Genomic DNA, 20003 nt, shown 5'->3' with positions numbered 1-20003 from the left:
CTGTCTGTGGGACTCCTCCAGGCCATGCCGCTCCCCCAGGTCACACCCCACACTGGGTCTGCTCTGTGCCCTCCCAAGTGGTTTTGCCTGGCTGTCTTTGAACTGTGACAACATCTCTTGCTTGCCTGGTTGTAGGTAGTAGTGTGTATATAGAAACTCATGACTTCTGCATAGCTGGAATGTAGGCTACTGTACAAAGGTAAGAGTGGCATGCATTTCTCCAACCACGTTTTGCCTCTGGCCCCACCTGCCTCTGGCATGCAGCCTCTGAAAGGTTGCCCATGAGGGAAGGTGGTTCTTGGGCAGAAAAAAGGTTCACCACACCATAACAATTAACACATCTGAATGAGAGGTCACTGTGTAAAAGAATTATCAAAGAGATTTATTTATTTATTCTTGACTGCCCTTCCTCCCAATTTGAACAGAGGCCTACTCTTGTCTTCCTTCCTTAGGCAGCCTCCTTAATCAAAAAATGTCAGGAAGGAAATTGTTAGGTGAGCAGTAAGAGATACAAGGTAGGGTTACTTGGCAGAAATAGATCCTGAATGTTGTCAGTATTCACTTGCATTTAAAGTTTGAGGTAGGGGAAATAATATCATTGAAAATGCCCCCCCATTTTTTGAAAGTGAACAAATATTTTGCTTGTCTCAGCTGCTGCCTATCTTTATGCAACTTGGATCAAGAGACCTGATGATGTTCTATATTGATTTGAAACGGACCAATGATGTACTGCTCACTTTTGAAGCCCTAAAGGTAAATGACCGATGAACAATGGCACAGTTTTATTTCATATATACCCAAGAGAGACCATGACTGGAACCCATCCACAGCACATGGAACACTGTGGAGTGGTTTCCTGTGTTTAATCTGTATTTGATGTATTCCTATATATATTGCAACTCTCCATTAAATTATGGATCTTATACTTGGCACTTTATTTTATTGTTGGACCAGTGAAACGTGTATTAATCTTGACAGGAATCTGTATGACTGCTCTATATTGTATTGTTGTATTTTGTTTGTTCTCTATTCATTCTTATCATGAAACTGAAATAAATGTGCATGTGCATACCTGCATACACACACAAGTGTTAAAAAAAGGCATAGCAAGGTGTTAACCAGTGGTGGTAGTGTGCCAGTTATTTTTCTGTATTTGTCACTGAAGTAAATAATTTTGGACCTGTATATCTAGTTGACTAACTGGTGCCAAAATCGTAATCAACTTTGAGCACGTACATTTCTGATAAGTCTTTTTTATAGGGTCAGGGAGTATCTCGTATTCTACATGAACTTTTTTTCCTTTGAATGCTTTGGATTATTTTTATTTATTTTAAACTCTTCTATGCCATCTTTCATTAAAAGTTTCAAGGCAGTTTACAACAACATGAACATTCAATAAAATCACTGTGCTTAAGGCTACAGGTTTAAAAAATCTAATAATTAAGAGCAGGTGCATTCAGGCTTAGGTTTGATTGTAATCCTGATTCACAAATAGGCAAAAAACCCTTGCGGTTTAAGAACATACTATAGCCAAGAGATATTTCTACCAAACTTTAAAAAGCAGGGAAATTGGGCAGCTATAGTGAATGCACCAGGGGAGCAGGAGACCTGACTTCCCCTCTGAGATATTGTAGTTAGTGAAGGGTGCTGAGAGTTGCTAGTAGATGCCCTGTTTCACTCCCAGAGCTTCAATCAGAGTGGCTGACTGTTAAACCACTCTGCCCACTGGAGCTGTGTCAGTGGAATAGGAGTTTCCTCTCAGCACCCTTCACAAACTACACTTCCCAGGATTCTTTGGGGGAAGCCATGATTGTCTGAAGTGAAATAAAGGTCTGGTGTGGGTGTGGCCCCCTGATTAGCCAAGCCAAACAGCTGCGAGTCTGGCTTTTAGAACACTGACAGTTGGTTCTTACTGAGCATGCCCGGGCTTATCATTGAATCCATGCTAAATTTCTTAAATTAATTAAAAATTGGCCAGGCATTTTTTAAACTTTTAAACTGCAGAAGATACAGGTCAGAGTATGGGGCAAGATCAGTAATAAGATTACAGGTACTCTGTGAACATGGCTGATTTTTAATTAATTTCAACAAATTATGAGGACTCTTGACAGAAAAAACTGGTTTTTTTCACTACACTTTGAACTCTCAATTTTCTCTGAGTGTGTTGTGTATTGCCATGAAAATTTAGAGGGTTGATAAGCAAGCATTTCTGAGTTCAAGACTGTAAGTTTTGTAAGGTTTTGATTTGAAATGAGCTTATGGGAAGCATCGGAATGGCATGGGGTCTGTCACTTGTGTTTTCTCATTGAAATACATTAATATTCCAGATCAACTTTGTGTTTTATAATGTAGGCAAATGTCTGATGGCTGCTTTACAAAGTTGATTATGCTATGTATAGGAGTTTGAGTTGGAAGGTATTCTTATTATACCAAAACTATATTTTTGACCTAAGGCAGCAGGTGCAGACAAAATTTCCTCTTTCCTTTGCTGCTCTGTACAAATTGCAGAGAAGAGGATTTTCACTTTTATCAGAGAATACTGAGAGATGGATAGTCATTTCAACATTGACTTTGTGTTTCTATTCATAGTATTTGGCATCACTGCTGCTCCATAACAAATTTGCGACAGAGTTTGTTGCTCATGGGGGAGTACAGAAGCTACTGGAGATTCCTCGTCCTTCCATGGCAGCTACAGGTGTCTCCATGTGTTTATATTATTTGTCTTACAATCAAGATGCCATGGAAAGGGTAAGATCCCATTGTGCTAACAGATTATTGTAAATTCCATTTATGCTGATTTGTATCCAGCAGCAATTTTACATTAGTGGAAACACTGTCATTAGTGAAAGCTAAGGCACCCCATCTTTACCAATCCCCTTATCATTTGCACCCCTGTAGTCTATGCAATATCCTGTACTCTTCCAGAGGCTGCCCCAGCCCTCAAGGGAATCTTTTGAGGAGCAAAGGGGGCTGCATTGAGTAGGAGAGATCTGCAAAACTCAGGTGCTCTGCCTTTTGCATGCAAAAGGGCTTTCCCCCTAACCCAGCAGGATCTTCCTTGGGTGAATTCACACAAGCATGGTTTTCATATGGGAACTGGAATTACTTCATGATATCCTGATCATGTACTTTAATCACATACGGTTTTCTCTCATATGCTGTTTTCATCTTGCTCATGTGGCAGCTGTTAATAGGATAATGATTTGTCAGTCATCAATAGTCTGTAAGAATCTGCCTCAGTTCACTAAGAGTGCGGAAAGTGAGATCAGATCAACAGTAAAAGTTCAACATGACTGTGATGTTTGCATAGATGGCTCTGTAATCTTCAGTGTTGGGCTTCATATGTTTCTTCCTAGTGTGCACATGACTTGTCTTGACATTGATGTGAATGGGACATGCCTCACACTCATTGAGCTCACTGTCTCCATCTAAGTCTGTGCACACACCAGTTGAACTCCAAGGACAACAATAATGATAAACATAGGATGAGATCCAACATTAGTCATACTCTGAGTAGACCCACTGAAATCAATGGACTTAGTTGCCTTTCACTCAAACATGTAATATAGGATGGATATTTGTATCGCTCAGTGGTTCCCAAACTTTTCCCCTCACACACCACTTCCAAATTGCTGAGAGATTCTTGGACCAATTAATGATTTTTCTTCCTGTTGTTCCAATTTTAATGCACTATACTAGATGCTGCATGATTTTAATTCTTTATTTATTGCTGCTTTTATTGCTTATAGAGAGCCAGTGTGGTGTAGTGGTTCAGGTGTTGGGCTACGACCCGGGAGACCAGGGTTCAAATCCCCACGCAGCCACGAAGCTCACTGGGTGACCTTGGGCCAGTCACTGCCTCTCAGCCTCAGAGGAGGGCAATGGTAAACCCCCTCTGAATACCCCTTACCATGAAAACCCTATTCATAGGGTCGCCATAAGTCGGGGTCAAATTGAAGGCAGTCCATTATTGCTTATATATAGTATTTTATTGTATTGCAGTTTGAATTCTGTGGATTCAGTGTATAATATAATACAATATAAATACAATAATAAATAATAAAATACAATGTAAGAAAGAAGACATAAAAATACAATTAAAAATCAGAATGAACATTGAATGTGCTACGCCCACTGTTCACAGCTCCTGCTTCTGCTGTTCTTCACAGACACACTGCAGGCCACCTGAATTGAGTTCACGGACCACTACTGGTCCATGGACCACAATTTGGAAACCCCTGATATAGTTCTTTTTGAGGCTGGTATATCCAGCATCTGAGAAGGATTGCAACAATCTTCGTGATGCTTCTCAGTTGGCATCATAACTGTGTTATATGTGTTTCTGAATTTGATTATAACCATTTTTTCTCTCTTAGCTTTCAAGCATAGAGCACATATATTCTTATTAAATGTGAGGGTTTATTTCCTTCAGTAGCTGCTTTCTGTTTTAACTTGGATTTATTAATCACTACATTTGTATCCCAACCATTGTCCAAGGAGCTTCATCAGATACAAGAATCAAAGGATTGAAGGTGGGTGTAGTGACTGTAGCTGAGATTGCAAGTGAATTATGAGATAGCCTCTTCATGACTGTGGTGTGGGGCTAAGCTAGGAGGTAAAGCAGAAACCCAGTTGCCATGAGTAGAAGTGAGGATTGTGATTGCATCTTCTTCTTCTTAGGTATGTATGCATCACCACGTGTTATCAGATGTTGTAAACTACACCTTGTGGTTGATGGAATGCTCTCATGCCTCAGGCTGCTGCCATGCTACCATGTTCTTCTCTATTTGTTTCTCATTCCGTGCGGTGTTGGAGCTCTTTGATAGGCATGATGGCTTACGACGCCTAGTTAACTTGGTAAGTGTTACAGCCGTTTTTTCATGTTTTCAGGGATTTTCTCAGAACATCTGTCTTTTTCTTGAAGTGGAATTGGGTGTTCTGTGCCACTGGCAAGTGTCCTACCTAAGTTGGCCCTGTATTGCACAAGGCATGGGCAGGGGTGGGTCAGATCCTTACCTTGCCCACCTGCTTTGGGCCAACTTTGACAGATTGTTTCGGGTCTTTATGAGGGCAGGTGGTGAGTTCAAAGGGGTTCCCTCTCAGTGCTAAAGGCGCTGAGAACAGCCTCATTGCCTACACTAGGCAATTCCGCGACTTCACCTGCCCCATACCTGACATCACATATGATGCTAGGTGTTTGGCATGATTTGGGGAAAACTGCCTTGCAGGTCAAATTAGGAACCCTACTGGGCCTAATTAGGCCAGGAGGCAGGAGGTCCCCCCCCCGGTATACCCTTTCACCATTTATAAGGTGTCCTTCTTTCTGCAATACTTTGGTAAGAGGAGATGGCAAGGAGCCTCCACAAGCCAGCTTCGTAACCCATGGTTGGAGTTGGCTTGTTTAGAAATCTGCCTATGAATTCTGCTTCTTGTAAACCAGAATTCACGTCTTTGAAAATGAAACAAATCTTGGCGGAAGTTCTCTTCCTGGCCATGTGGGAAGAGGAGGCGGGAGCTAATTCTGAGACTTTGCTCGTGGAGGGTCATTCCCTAGTGTTAAAGCATGTTTTAGCACTGTGTGTAAGCATAGCCATTGTATGTGGCTGTTGTTAGAGAGAGAACATGGGGTCTCTTTGGTAATAAGGTGAGCAGAATATTGACGTAGTTGCTTTATTTAACAATTAAATTAAAGAGTTTTGTTACTGCATGAATTTGCAGGCCAGCTACAGTGGCATAATACTCTTTCCCCTGTTCTTCTCCCTTTTCCTGATTCAGTCTTTCCTGATATATTATATACTATTTTTAAAACGTGAACAGTGATTCTTTAATTGCAAATAAACAAACTCTGGTTACTTTTATGAGACCTGCTTTGTCAAGATGCTTGTATGTTTTGAAAACTCTGACAATTAATGCAGTTTCTTGGCACAGGTTTTCTTTGGCTGATCTAGTTATTTTCTTTGAATTAAAAAGAAGGATGAGCCTTTAGGCATGAGGAGTAACATCATGGCAAAAATATTTCTTTTTCCTTGTAGATTAGCACTCTTGATATCTTAAACCTGCAAACCCAAGGTGCACTACTAAGTGATGATGAGATTTTTGCTAGCCGCCAGACTGGAAAACACACTTGTATGGCCATGCGCAGGTATTTTGAGGCACATCTTGCCATCAAAGTGGAACAGGTGAAGCAGTCGCTCCAGCGCACAGAAGGTGGAATTCTGGTCCATCCACAGCCTCCGTATAAGGTGAGTATTGTGTTTTGCAGAGGAAGATGAATTTTTGACCTTGTCACTCTTGAAATGTTGCCTTCAAAAAATACCTCAAGAAGTGCTGTTAGTCAGTTAAATCTTACACGTTGACTGCACTCCTTCCTGATGGGCGAAGGTATGACTCTGGTTGTCCATGCTTTGGTAATCTGATGGGCTGATTTCTGTCAGGTTCTCTGTAGTGTTGCTCCTGATGTAGTCAGCTGGATGTAGGAACACATTATGCCAGTTTTTGCTCAATCCCACTGTATTTATTTTTTTGGTGGGGGAGGGGCTCTGTTCCAGTTTTGGAATTCTTTTTCATGGACAATTCCTTTGGCCCCCTCCCTTCTGTTTTTTGTCATGTGGGCAAAGCAGTGTTGCTTAGGCAAGCTTTCCCCAGCATCCATAGTTTCCCCCCCTAGATTTTAATCTCACACTGTCATCTTTAATATTTTTTGTATCATTTGGTTTTAGTGTGTGAGTTTTTTTATCAGAATGGTGGGATACAAATCTTAAATATTTAAACTAATGGTTATTATGCCTGAAGCTCTATCATCATCAGTGTCTTCCTCTATGTGAGCCTTCAGATCAACAGATGAAGCTTTGTTTTATGTGCCCTCCTGTGCAAAGTTAGTTCCTCAAGTGACTTTTCTTGCAGTGGCACCTCAGTTCTAGATCTCCCTTCCCAGAAGGCCGTAGTAGATCTAAGGAGCATAAGATAGTAGCCTTCTATAAGTACTGGATGATAAGACTACTTGAATGCTTCCTTCTCCTTGCAGGCTTGTTCCTACACACATGAACAGATTGTAGAGATGATGGAGTTTCTCATAGAATATGGGCCGGGACAGCTCTATTGGGACCCAGCAGAGGTCTTTCTCAAGCTCTCTTGTGTGCAGCTCATGCTCCAACTTATTTCAATAGCATGCAACTGGAAGACCTACTATGCTAGGTGAGAAAATGATAGAATATAACACAACCTTGTAACTTGCTTTGCTTGCACTGTTAGTTGCCCCAGGCAAGCATCTGCCACATGCATATTCTTCTAGCCCAGAGTGACTGCTGGTATGATGGCTCTGTCTATGTTATGTAGTTAATGTCTGTCTTTCAAATTATAGTTGGTTTGCTTTTGTTTTCAAGAAATGACACAGTACGTTATGCTTTGGATGTTCTGGCCATCCTTACTGTGGTTCCAAAAATCCAGTTACAGTTAGCAGAGGCGGTGGATACGGTGGATGAGGGAGGAACTTCTATTTCCATTGTGGGTATGTAGAACCTGGCCTCTTCCTTTGTTGGTATCTTTCCTTTATAAATCATTTCACTAGTTGCTGAAATTTTCAATACTTGTTAGGTTTCCTAAACTATGCATGGCTAGGATTTTAGCTCAGTGACAGACTAAAGTAAATGTGATCTGTGTCATTTTATTTTTGTTATAATCATCAATCTTGGACGTGATCTACAATTAAGTGCACAATTGGACTGGCAATTCCAGATCCTGAGGAGGGGCTGTTGCGATATGTCCAGATCTTCTTGATTGATTTTTCCCATTTGCTGCATCTTGGATTCACAGCTTGCAGATGTATTAGTTCTACCCATCTGCTGGGTTCTAAAATATCAGGACAAGGAGTGCTAAGCATGGTGAAGAGTGGAAGGAACAGATTTCATGTCTTTGTCACTTTTTCTACAGAAAACAACGCTCAAAGTGGCTCACAATAATGCTATTTAAATTTAAAGAATCAACATAACAGCATAAATTCTTGATTTCTAAGCATTTCAGTTCTGAGCACAATAACAAAGGATCTTTCTTACCTTTATTTTGAACCAGGACAGGCCTTCTGTATACACCTGAGTGTGTCATTTGTCTGGTAGTGTCTACTGTAACATTTTAAACAGAAATAGAAGTGATGAAAGCCTTTTATTCATTGTTTTACCTTCAGTTAAAAATACTTGCAGAAGCACACACCACGTTTGCTTCTTTCTAACTGTTGTGCATTATCTGATTTCCATAATGGTGACATCGGAGGAATCCTTTGTTCTGTCCCCATGTTGGTGTCCATGTTCATCTGAATTGCTTGGCTGTGAATCACCAGTGTACAACCTGCAGCTAACTGTGTCAGGTCACTGGATAAATACAGCGGGGAACTAGCATTGTTTAGGCATGGGTTCCATGAAAAGGTTTCTGAGAGAATGGGGTAAACAGGACATCAGAATGAAACTCTGACTTGCATGTTGTTTTTGGCCATTCTGCACCAAGTTCTTACTCGTGTGTGTGTGTGTGAGTGTGTGTGTTCCACAGGATGGAACCATGGGAGAGCAACAACTACTTCTTTAATGTCTCTTGCATTAATCTTGTCGTACTTGAACAGGCTAACAATCCAGTCTAAATCCCTGCTTTTTGTTAGGTGTCAGCATCATCCTGGGGCTTGCTGAAGGCGAATTCTTTATTCATGATGCAGAAATCCAGAAGTCGGCCCTTCAGATCATTATTAACTGTGTGTGTGGCCCAGATAATCGCATCTCCAGCATTGGCAAATTCATCTCTGGCACTCCTCGACGGATGCTCCCCCAGGCACCCAGGAGCAGTGAGCACACTCTGGCCAAGATGTGGAATGTAGTGCAGTCTAACAATGGCATCAAAGTGCTGTTGTCTTTGCTGTCTGTGAAAATGCCCATTACAGATGCGGACCAGATCCGAGCATTGGCCTGCAAAGCCTTGGTTGGGTTGTCCCGGAGCAGTACAGTTCGACAGATCATCAGCAAGTTGCCTCTCTTCAGCAGCTGCCAGATCCAGCAGTTGATGAAGGAGCCTGTGCTTCAGGATAAGCGCAGTGAGCATGTGAAGTTCTGCAAGTATGCTGCTGAGCTGATAGAACGTGTCTCTGGAAAACCCTTGCTGATTGGGACAGATGTCTCCCTGGCTCGACTGCAGAAAGCAGATGTGGTGGCTCAGTCGAGGATTTCGTTTCCTGAGAAGGAGCTGCTGCTTTTGATCAGGAACCATCTCATCTCTAAAGGGCTGGGAGAAACTGCTACCATCCTTACAAAGGAGGCAGATCTACCCATGACGGCGGCTTCTCATTCTTCCGCCTTCACTCCTGTTCCTGCTACTGCTTCTCCTGTGCCTTTGCCTCGTACCCCTCGTATAGCAAATGGCATTGCAGCCCGGTTGACTAACCATCCTTCTGTAGGTCCCACTGCTACCTCTGTCCATGCCCAGCCAAGGCAGACTGCCTGCCAGGGCTCACTTGCTCTCCCAGGCCCATCTCATGCCACCAGCTCTCCTTTGATTGGCAGGATTAGCTTTGTCCGAGAGAGGCCGTCTCCCTGCAATGGCAGGAAAATCAGAGTGCTTCGGCAAAAATCAGACCATGGCGCCTACAGCCAGAGCCCAGCTATTAAAAAACAGCTCGATAGGCACCTCCCTTCCCCTCCCACGCTGGACAGTATAATCACAGAGTACCTGAGGGAGCAACATGCTCGCTGCAAGAACCCTGTGGCCACTTGCCCTCCTTTCTCTCTTTTTACACCCCACCAGTGTCCTGAACCAAAACAGAGGCGCCAAGCGCCAACTAACTTTACCTCGCGGCTGACCCGCAGGGCAGCCTTTCCAAAGTATGGCGGGGTAGATGGTGGGTGTTTCGACAGACACCTTATATTCAGCAGGTAAGATGACTTCTTTTTTTCTGAATTCCTATAGGGCAGGAATTTTGGTCCTGCTTTCTAAAAGTGGATTTGGGTGCCAGGCTGCATTTTGGAAGAAACTCGTGGTTCTAGGAAGATTTTGAGATGTCATTTCTTGTTTTTCCTCTACTGATAGTTTTCTCCGGCATCTTCCACGTTTGAAGCATTTATAGAATATTCTTTTCCCTTTAGATGAAAGCTGAAGCCATGCCTTCCAATCTAGCAGGCTATTGCATGTATTTTTCAAGCTTTGACCGTGTTTGGTCATGGCTCACTCTCCTTTCTTTCCCCTTTCTTAAAGTTCACGTTCTTACTCAATTACTCTTTCAATTCCCAGGTTCCGCCCAATTTCTGTGTTCCGGGAAGCAAATGAAGATGAAAGTGGTTTTACATGTTGTGCATTTTCTGCGCGGGAGCGATTTCTGATGTTGGGCACTTGCACAGGGCACCTGAAACTCTACAATGTTTTTAGTGGGCAGGAGGAGGCTAGCTATAAGTGCCACAACTCTGCCATCACACACCTTGAGCCTTCTAGGGTAAGGAATGTTAATATGGCACTGTGGATATCTGTGCCATAACAACCTTGTGGTTCTAGGTTTCATGAATGATACAGATCTTAGACAAGACTCCCTTGAGAATCAGCAAGCGGAGCTAACCCACTAACAACAGCAAGGAATCTGAACTAAAATTAAGCAACAGAAACCTCTCCTCTAATTCAGGCTTGTTTATATAACAGACATGCTTAATGGCTTCCCTCCCTATTTCAGATGTTCCTTTCACATAGACATACTTTACCATGAGTTGGTAGTGTAGTGGTACAACAGCTTACTCTTAGACTGGGTGCTATGGGGTGAATTTATTGGTATAAGTGGCATTTTTAGTGATTGCTTTCTGTAATTTGTCATCAGTCTCAAATATCCAGTACAGCAGGGCCCCACTCATATGGCAGGTTACATTCTAGGCCCCGCTGAAAAGCAAAAACTGCCGGAAAGTGGGGCCCTACTGTATTCCAGCCGCCGTACTCCAGCTGACAGTGATCAGCTGTAGCAGGGAGAGCTCCCCATGCTACAGCTGATTGCCCTGCTGGCACCGCCGTATTAGCGGAACACCGAAAAGCAGGGTGCCAAAAACAGGGCCCTACTGTATATTATTCAAGTGGTTTGCGATTAATATGAAAGAGTAACATAGGGGGAGTGGTGGAAACACACAAATAACTACTTGTCAGTTTCAGTCTCATAGAATACTTTGTAGCAGGGAAAGGGAGATCAGTCATTATGCATGATAATATGTGTTTGGGAGGGAGATGTGGCAGAAATGGGTGTAATATATATTTAAACAGGAAAACAACATTTTAAATCTGAAAGTGCAAAAGTTTGAAGGAAAGATTAGTTTCCTAGATTCTGCCCCTGTTTGCAAGGCACAGGGGCTGTTCACTTTCCATATTCCACTGCCAGAGGTCACGGGAGAGAGATTTTAGGATAAGTTTGTTAACTGTCAGTCGTCAAAGTTCTAAGTCAGCCAATGTGGTGCCATCCTGATGTCATGGGCAAAAACTCCCACCAGCTTCAGTCAGCATGGCTGGGGATCAGGAAAAATGAGAGTTGGTAGTGGTACCCTGTTGGTTACTCCTGTTCTAAGTTGCTTGTGTGAAAAGCTTACTCCCATGTCACTGTGCATGATAAGAACGTAAGAAGAGCCCTGCTAGATCAGGTCAAAGGCCCATCTAATCCAGCATCCTGTTCACACTGTGGCCATCTAGATGCCTGTAGGAAGTCCACAAGCAGGACCTAAGTGCAGTAGTGCTCTCCTGCTTGTGATTTCCAGGAACTGGTGATAGCAATGATGAAACTTTGCTCAGGACAACTCATTTGCAGTGGCCGCTTGACCCAGCCGACCCATCACATGATAGATGGATTTACCTGCATGACAAATGTGGTGATATTGACCCTTAATTGGCAATATTGTTATCTACCAAAAATGCTGTTTCTGTTGTGGCACACTTAGCAGCACTGATAGCTTTCTTTCTTTCCAAAACAAAATGGCAGAATTCTCCCAACGTTGTGCTGAACAGGAATGCATAATAACAACAATACACTTTTGCTTCTTTGTGTTGTCTCCCCTAAACCAAGGATGGTTCTTTACTGCTGACATCTGCTTCATGGAGCCAGCCTTTGTCTGCCTTGTGGGGAATGAAGTCTGTCTTTGAAACCAAGTATGTGCACTCTTTACTGTGTTTTTGCTACTTATAGACCATTAAAGGAGCAATGTGTAAAGTGACTATAATCCTGTGGACTTGGGCATACCTTAGAAATTTATTCAAATGCATAATGGACTGATGATAGAGTTTGCCCTAGTAGTGGAGGGAGCTGGATATTTATAGTAGCAGGGAAGTGGCTACCTTCAATAATTAACTGAGGAACTAGTATTATGTATTACGTGATGCAATAATGCGTTAAAAGTGCTATGTGTAGGTGCACAGAATGATTCTTAAGAAAAGTGTTACTTTGATCTTTTTGCCATTCGTTGAGCATTTGATTCTCCTGTGCAGGCATTCCTTCACAGATGACCACTATGTGGAGTTCAGCAAGCACTCTCAGGACAGAGTTATTGGCACAAAGGGGGACATTGCCCATGTAAGTAACACTTGCAGAATCTCTGAAGCCAGTGAAGTAATCTTAAATGTGGCACGTTAAAGCAGATTGCAAACCGCTTCCATATCTTAAAATGGGAAGAACTTCAAAACACTACTTAGAGTATTGATGACAAACTTGTCCTCTAGATGTTGTTGGACTACAGTCTTCATCATCCCTGATCATTGGCAACATCTGGAGGATCATAGGTTCTCCATCCCTGATGTAGAGCATACAATTCATACTGAGTTTAATGAATTGAAATGCTGGACCAGGGAAGGGCCGTAGCTCAGTGATAGAGCAAATGCTGTCATGCAGAAGATCCCAGGTTCACTCCCCAGCATCTCCAGGTAGGGCTGTACCTCTGTATGAAATCCTGGCGAGCTGCTACCAGCAGAGTAGACAGTATAGAGCTAGATGGGCCAGTGGTCTGACTCAGTATCAGGCAGCTTCTTGTGTTCCTATGTCTTTAATAAAAATATAATTCAGCAGTCAAATATAGATACTATACAACAGAAAAAGAAGTGCTGCCTAAGTGAAAAATGAGTTAGAGAAGGCTGACTAGTCTGATGTTGCTTGAAAGAGATCCAGCAATTAGTTCAGATATTACAGTGAGAGAACAGTATTGATGCTGGTGATACTGGGTCAGGTGCTGGAATCAGCTTTATGGAGGCTAGTTTAGGTGACCTCCAGGTGTAACTCTTGCTCTTCCTTTGGGTACCCACAATGCCTAGCCTAGTTGATTTTCATGGATGTTTTCTGGAATTACATCTTAATTTTTTTTGGGGGGGTTATATATCATTAAGTGCTTCCTCATTAACTGAGAAATAAGTTACTGGAGATTTTAAAGAGAATCTGTAGATTTCACTTTATGATGGTACTTTATTTCAGGATAGATGAAAATGAACTAGTAATTTTGATAGAACATTTCTATTGTTTCTTCAGTATTCGGAGAAGCAATCTGAAGGTGACAATGTCAAGCAGAGTTTAATGTCAGGGACTTTCTCCCTTTGGGAAAACAAATGTCATAAAGCATAAATCTATTCAAATTCTTCGTAAATTTCCTTGCTCTTTTGTTGATTTCCCTATATATTTGCATTTAAACAAAGTGCATTTCTGTGTTGCCTTACTGTTCCTTCTCTTAGCCTTTGAGAGAAATCTGATCTCACCTCGTGATCTGGTCATTTGTGAGGCAACCATCTAAAAACATTTATTCTTGGCTTCAGCAAAGGGAAATTAGTATTTCAGGGATCTTGTAAATGAAATGTATCTGAGAAAAGGGTAAAAGAAACAAAGGCAAATGTTCAGAAGATAGTCTGCTTTCCAGTTAAGCATATATATGTAAATAATTTTAAAGAAAATGAGTCTGCAAAAAGCTTTTTGACATACTTCAGAATGCTAACATCTGTCTTTTCATTTTGTGATGCTTTCCTTCACTATGACAGTGTTCCCAGACTTTTCCCCCACAGACCACTTAATGATATTTCTGGCTGTTGTTGCAATTGAAATACACTGTGCTAGATGCGGTATGATTTTTAATTGTATTTTTATTGCTTCTTCTGTTATGTTTTATTTCAGTTTGCATTCCACAGAATTCAAATTGTAATACAATAAAATACAGTATAAGAAATTAAAGAAGCAATAAAAATACAATTAAAAATATGAATATTTAATATGGACATTCTACGGAACACCTGAATGAAGCTTGTGGACCAGTGGTGGTCAGTGAACCACTGTTTGTGAACCCCTCCTCTATGTGGTACAGGGAATCCTTCTATAGTAACTTCCTTATTATGTAACCCACTATCACTCATATCAGCTAGAGCTGTTTCCTATAACAGACTTGAGACATCCCAGCACATTTTTCTATGCATTAAACTTTACTTCAGCTTGTGAACTTTTAGAGCGTTCTCTGGCAATTAGAGGAACGAAATTTCATAGTAAATGAGCAATAGTGAATGTTACACTGCTGTAAAAGCCTCATGCTGTCCCAGCTTGGAGACCTACCACAAGCTTCATTTGTGAAGGGTTCTTCTTGGTTACCTGGTTAAAATTTGGAGAAGTCACAGGAACTATTCCTGTGCTGAAACAGACTTGTGCACATTGAAAATATTACTATTAAGTAGCAGCTGTGTGTGAAGTGCTGTATAGAGCACAGAAGTAAAAACAACAAAGCCGCAGGGAATAATTAAAAGTGGCTGAAATAGAAATGTTTAACTTTTTTTAAAAAAACTTACCCTACATTGACTCTCTGTAGTGTGTTAAAAGACTAACAAATTTATTATGGTGTGGGCTTTTGTGAACTAGAGTTCATTTGATGAAAGCTTATGCCATAATTGTCTTGTAAGAGTGCTACAAAACTCTTCATTTTTGAATTGTTATTTTTTGCTGCAGCATACTAACATGGCTACCTCTCTGGAACAGGACAAAAGTGCTTTGCCCCTTTGGCCAACAGGTGTATATCTTTAGCTATAAAACTTAAGTGCAGCTGTCATTTAACAGTGCAGTGTTGTAGTTATTTCAGCTAAAATTATTACGTTGCTGCTTTTCTCAAAGAGGAATGTGTAAATTTAGGAGAGACGGAGTAATTGAGAGTATCAAGGTTATAGTGAAATATATAGTGACATAGCGAAAATGATTTCATTCAAGAACTAGGAAAGGAAGAGGGCTCTTTTAAACTGGTGAAGTTCCTGCTATTTGCTTTTCTTGAATGGTGATAGTATGGTAATCTATGAAGAGACAGCCCTCCTTAGAATTCATAGAGTGTACTTCTAACATGTAGCCTTTTACAAAGGGAGGTAGGAAACAATGCAAATAATTTGTCTATTCCTTATAAGCTAGCAAATGAAGCATACTTGCCTCAACCTTAACGAGCGACTGTCGTCCTAAGGGTATAGTAGTGTAGTAGTACTATCTGCCATAGTAGTGTGTGTAATGATTTCTTGGCACAATCAGAAAACAGAATGGATGCACTAAGCACTCCCGCAGAGAATGATTATGAACTAGTAAAATTGAGGGCAGATGGCCATCTGCTAGAAATGATTTTCAAATAATTGCACATACTTTTTTCTCTTTAGATACAAACCACCTGCAGATCTTGACTATTTTTTCTTTTTTCTTTTTTTTAATCTAAAAGATCTATGATATTCAGACAGGCAACAAGCTATTGACTCTGTTTAACCCAGATCTTGCAAACAACTACAAGAAGAATTGTGCCACCTTTAACCCCACAGATGACCTTGTCTTAAATGATGGTGTCCTTTGGGATGTCCGCTCTGCACAGGCTATACATAAGTTTGATAAGTTCAATATGACAATCAGTGGTGTTTTTCATCCAAATGGGCTGGAAGTCATAGTCAACACAGAAATTGTATCCTTTTTGCCTGAGCTGTGACTTGCACAGGAATATTAAACAGCTTAGGTTGACTGCAGAATGTGGTGTAACATTTCTTGTTCTATCAGATGAAATGCAAGAATAGGATTCTTCAGACTAAGGCTGTAGTAATAGCTTGGATTGATGTTCTTGACTGTGCATATTGCAATGTTAGTTCAGATCCTCCATAGGTGGGACAAAGAGCTTTGCGAGTGATACTGTAGAAAATGAATCCAGGGTGTCTCCTACATAGAACAGAATTTACAGCATTGCCAGTTCTAGGCCCTCTGAATTTGTCCATTCTATAATTTTGTATCAAAAGCACTTAACATTTTGGAAGCTCTTATTCTGTAACAAGAATTTCTCATGCAAACTGAGGGAAAATGTGCATACTTTCATTAGACTATTTACATATGTCTCTTGTTTGACTCTGAATTTGTTATTGAGAGTGGCAGATCAGAATTAGGTCAGAGAAGATGGATCAACTGGGCTTGAGGGTAAGCCTTCCCCAACCTGGTGCCATCCATATGTTTTGGATTACAACTCCCATCATCTCTGATGCTTGCCATGCTTGCCGGGCCCGATGGGAGCTCTAGTCCAAAACATACGGAGGGCACCAGGTTGGGGAAGGCTGGGCTAGATTTTGGAGGAAGGCTCCAGATCTTGGGAAGTGCTGCTAAAAGTGTGTAATAGACGATTGTGTGGAATCTTCCCTAACACATTCCCCAGTGGGACTTGCGAACTTTCCACTTGCTGCACACAGTGCCAGCCTTGGATCAGTGTCGTGTAGTCTTCAACCATACTGGAACAGTTATGTATGGAGGTAAGATGCCCATTAGTAAGATGCCATCTTCTATATTTTGTTTTTAAAAATGTTTTCTTTTTAAGATGTTTTGCTTTTATGATTGTTTAAAAGATGTTCTGTTTTTTAATATGCTTTATAGATTTTTTATTGTTTTGTAATTTGATGCCCTGGGCTCCTGGGAGGAAGGGCAGGATAGAAATTTAATTAACAACAACGACAATAGCAATATACTACTTTGTGACAGTAGCTATAGCTTTTCTTTCTCCTGTGCTTTATAGCATAGAAGAAATCAACAAAAATGTACATAGCCAAGGCATGCCAAGTGGCATGTTATGACACTAAAATAAAAGGCTCCTGATTTGGATGTATACTAGGGGGCAGCAGGGTATGCAGATTCCCCATGTGCAGTTCAAAAAAGTGGGCTGAATCTACACAGGGTTGGCTGGCTGTAGAAATATGGGATAGCAGCAGACTCCTGGGGGGCTTGCAATACATGCAAGTAGTTCAGGCATTGGTGACTTCAAGATTGGATTACTGTAATGCACTCTGTGGGGCTTCCCTTGCACCCAGAAACTGCAGTTAGTGCAGAATGCCGCAGCCAGATTGCTGATGGAAGTGAGACCCTGTCAGCAAATAACACCTCTGCTTAGAGATCTGCACTGGTTACCAATTTGTTACCAGGCCAAGTTCAAGATGTTACTGCTGGTATATAAAGGCCTTAACAGTCTAGGACCAGTTTACTTGCGGGACCGCCTTATCCCATATGTGCCCAATCGAGCACTTTGATATGCAGAACAAGCACTGTTACAAGTGCTGCCTAACACTCGCTCCGCACTTGTAAGAAATCGTTCTTTTAGTGTGGCAGCACCTACTCCTTGGAACTCCCTGCCTCTTGACATCAGGCAAGTGCCTTCGCTGTATTCCTTTTGGCACTTGCTTAAAACTTTTTTGTTTAGGCAAGCATATTGACATATAGATGTTGATCTGTTTTAATTCTTTTAGTTAGTAGCTATTTTAGTTGTTTAAATATATATTTTTATTACTTGTTTTTAACTATTTTATGGATAATTTAAAGGTTTTTGTAAACAATTTGGAGGTCTTTATGTTAAAGAGGTATATAACTTTTGTTAAATAAATAAAATAGCCCTGTTTGGTCATCCCCCCCCAATATTCTAGTAATTCCTGCTGTCACCCTGATATCTTATTTCCTCTTCCAGAGCATCCCTTTCCCTCTTGTTTCTTTTTTCTATCTGGAGCCTCTTTCTGCTATCCTTGCTGATCTACTCAGTTTCCTTTGTTCTCAAACCCATCCTCCCCAACCCAAAGCCTATTCATAATTATTTAACAGGTAACTCAAATTCTTCAAATTAAAAAAAATACAGTTTCTATAATAGTTTTTTGAATATTTATTTATGTTATTTATTATTTGATTTATATCCTGCCCTTCCTCCCAGCAGGAGCCCAGGGCGGCAAGCAATAGCACTAAAAACACTTTATAACATCATGAAAACAGACTTTAAAATACATTAAAACAAAACAACTTTAAAAACATTTTTTTTTTCAATAATTTTTATTCAGATTTTCATAAAACATACAAGACGAAATCATAAAACATTCAAAGACAAAAAACAAAATCAAAAATAATTAAAAAAAAAAGAAAAGAAAAAAAAAGAAAAATAAAAAATAAAGAGTAAAATATTGACTTCCCATTTGTCAAAGATCAAATCAGTTATAAGTCTATAATATATAACAATCCTGTCTCTTAAGTCATATTATAAAATCACTTTCCTCCAGTAGTTATCTTACTTAATCATCAAATCTCATAAACATTACTTTATTCTTTCCACAAAAAGTCAAAGAGAGGTTTCAATTCTTTAAGAAATATATCTATCAATTTTTTTTTCCAGATAAGCATATCGATTAATCCATCTCATTACTAATTATGATAATCTTATTGTCATAACCATAGTCAAAATAAACATTTCAATTAATCCATCACATCAGAATCTGTTAGGTTCAGTAATTTCAGTAGCCATTGTTCTATTATCCCTATTAGTTCCATTTTCCATCTTCCATCTTCAGTAGTCTTGTTAAGTCCAGTAATTTCAGTATCCAATCTTCCATTATCAGTATTCCATAATAATCTTGCTGTCAAAGCCATAGTCATATAATAAGAGTCTGATGGGAATTACCTCTATCCCAAATATTTTCTTGCCATCCATTCTGAATAGGTTGCTGAAATACTGCTGTAAAATCATATCTCTGTTCTTTTTTTCAAAATACACTGGGTCATCTCTTGAAAGTTTTTCCATTGTCACATGGCTGCAGTTAATTCCATAGATTTTCTCTATATTGGGCTCCATCACATCAATCCAGTCCAAAAGATTATCCATGCCATTGATAACTTTATCTCTAGAATCTTCATTAATTTCTTCAGAGATAACATTGAGTTCCAAACAATAGATTTTATTTCTAAAGTCCATAGACTCCAAATCTTGTTCCTGTTCCACGTTTGTTCCAATCTCCGGGATCTCCTCTCTCACAGGGACCCCTGTTCCAGTCTCCAGGGTCTCCTCTCTCACAGGGACCCCTGTTCCAGTCTCCAGGGTCTCCTCTCTCACAAGGACCCCTATGTCTTTAATCTCCTGTGTCTCCAAACAATAGATTTTGTTTCTAAAGTCCATAGACTCCAAATCTTTTTCCTGTTCCACGTTTGTTCCAATCTCCGGGGTCTCCTCTCTCACAGGGACCCCTTCCAGGGTCACCTCTCTCACAGGGACCCCTATATCTTTAATCTCCTGCTTCATTTTACTCAATTCAATTTTCAGCTCCTTACAACCCTGTCGCAGGTTTTGTTTCGTTATCTCAATCTCATCCATTATTTTCTGAAACATAGTTATTTCCAGATTCTCAGCCACTTTCTTAATTGCCATTTTAAAAGAAAAATATAGGAAAACCACTTCTTATTTCAGCAACAATTGGGTTAATACTCCAAACTTGGTGACATCACAGTATAAACAGAGCAGACAGCCTTATCTCTCCATGCTTAAGTAAACAAAATGCAGTTCCCAGGATCGAAACAATTAATGGCGGTCGTCAGGAAACAGATTCGTCAAAATAAAATAGACCAAAAAGAGAGTAGTCTCAGACAATATAATATTCTTCAAAATAAAAATCTGGAATAGAAATCCCTCTTCTGTGTATATCTTTAGAATGCAAATCCAGGACAGCTTTTTGCAACAAAAACAGAGATAAGCTATTAATTAGTGAGT

At 40.5% G+C, this 20003-nt stretch overlaps 1 protein-coding gene across 2 annotated transcripts in view; it reads left to right on the top strand.

Annotated features, from left to right (window-relative positions):
• DCAF1 (DDB1 and CUL4 associated factor 1) overlaps window positions 1-20003 on the top strand; it is a 58620-nt gene that overhangs the window by 21065 nt on the left and 17552 nt on the right. For both annotated transcript variants that reach the window (XM_061617891.1, XM_061617892.1), the window contains exons 8-19: window positions 652-753; window positions 2590-2748; window positions 4681-4857; window positions 6033-6242; window positions 7025-7194; window positions 7383-7507; window positions 8645-9905; window positions 10261-10459; window positions 12053-12135; window positions 12472-12556; window positions 15690-15923; window positions 16656-16749. In XM_061617891.1, the coding sequence (XP_061473875.1) occupies window positions 652-753; window positions 2590-2748; window positions 4681-4857; window positions 6033-6242; window positions 7025-7194; window positions 7383-7507; window positions 8645-9905; window positions 10261-10459; window positions 12053-12135; window positions 12472-12556; window positions 15690-15923; window positions 16656-16749 (2899 nt within the window). The remainder of the gene's footprint in view (window positions 1-651; window positions 754-2589; window positions 2749-4680; window positions 4858-6032; window positions 6243-7024; window positions 7195-7382; window positions 7508-8644; window positions 9906-10260; window positions 10460-12052; window positions 12136-12471; window positions 12557-15689; window positions 15924-16655; window positions 16750-20003) is intronic.

Source organism: Rhineura floridana, chromosome 3 (genome assembly GCF_030035675.1).
Source record: "Rhineura floridana isolate rRhiFlo1 chromosome 3, rRhiFlo1.hap2, whole genome shotgun sequence".
Lineage (NCBI taxonomy): Eukaryota > Metazoa > Chordata > Lepidosauria > Squamata > Rhineuridae > Rhineura > Rhineura floridana.
Note: the sequence above shows the minus strand (reverse complement) of the source record. Positions and strands in the feature narration are given on the sequence as shown.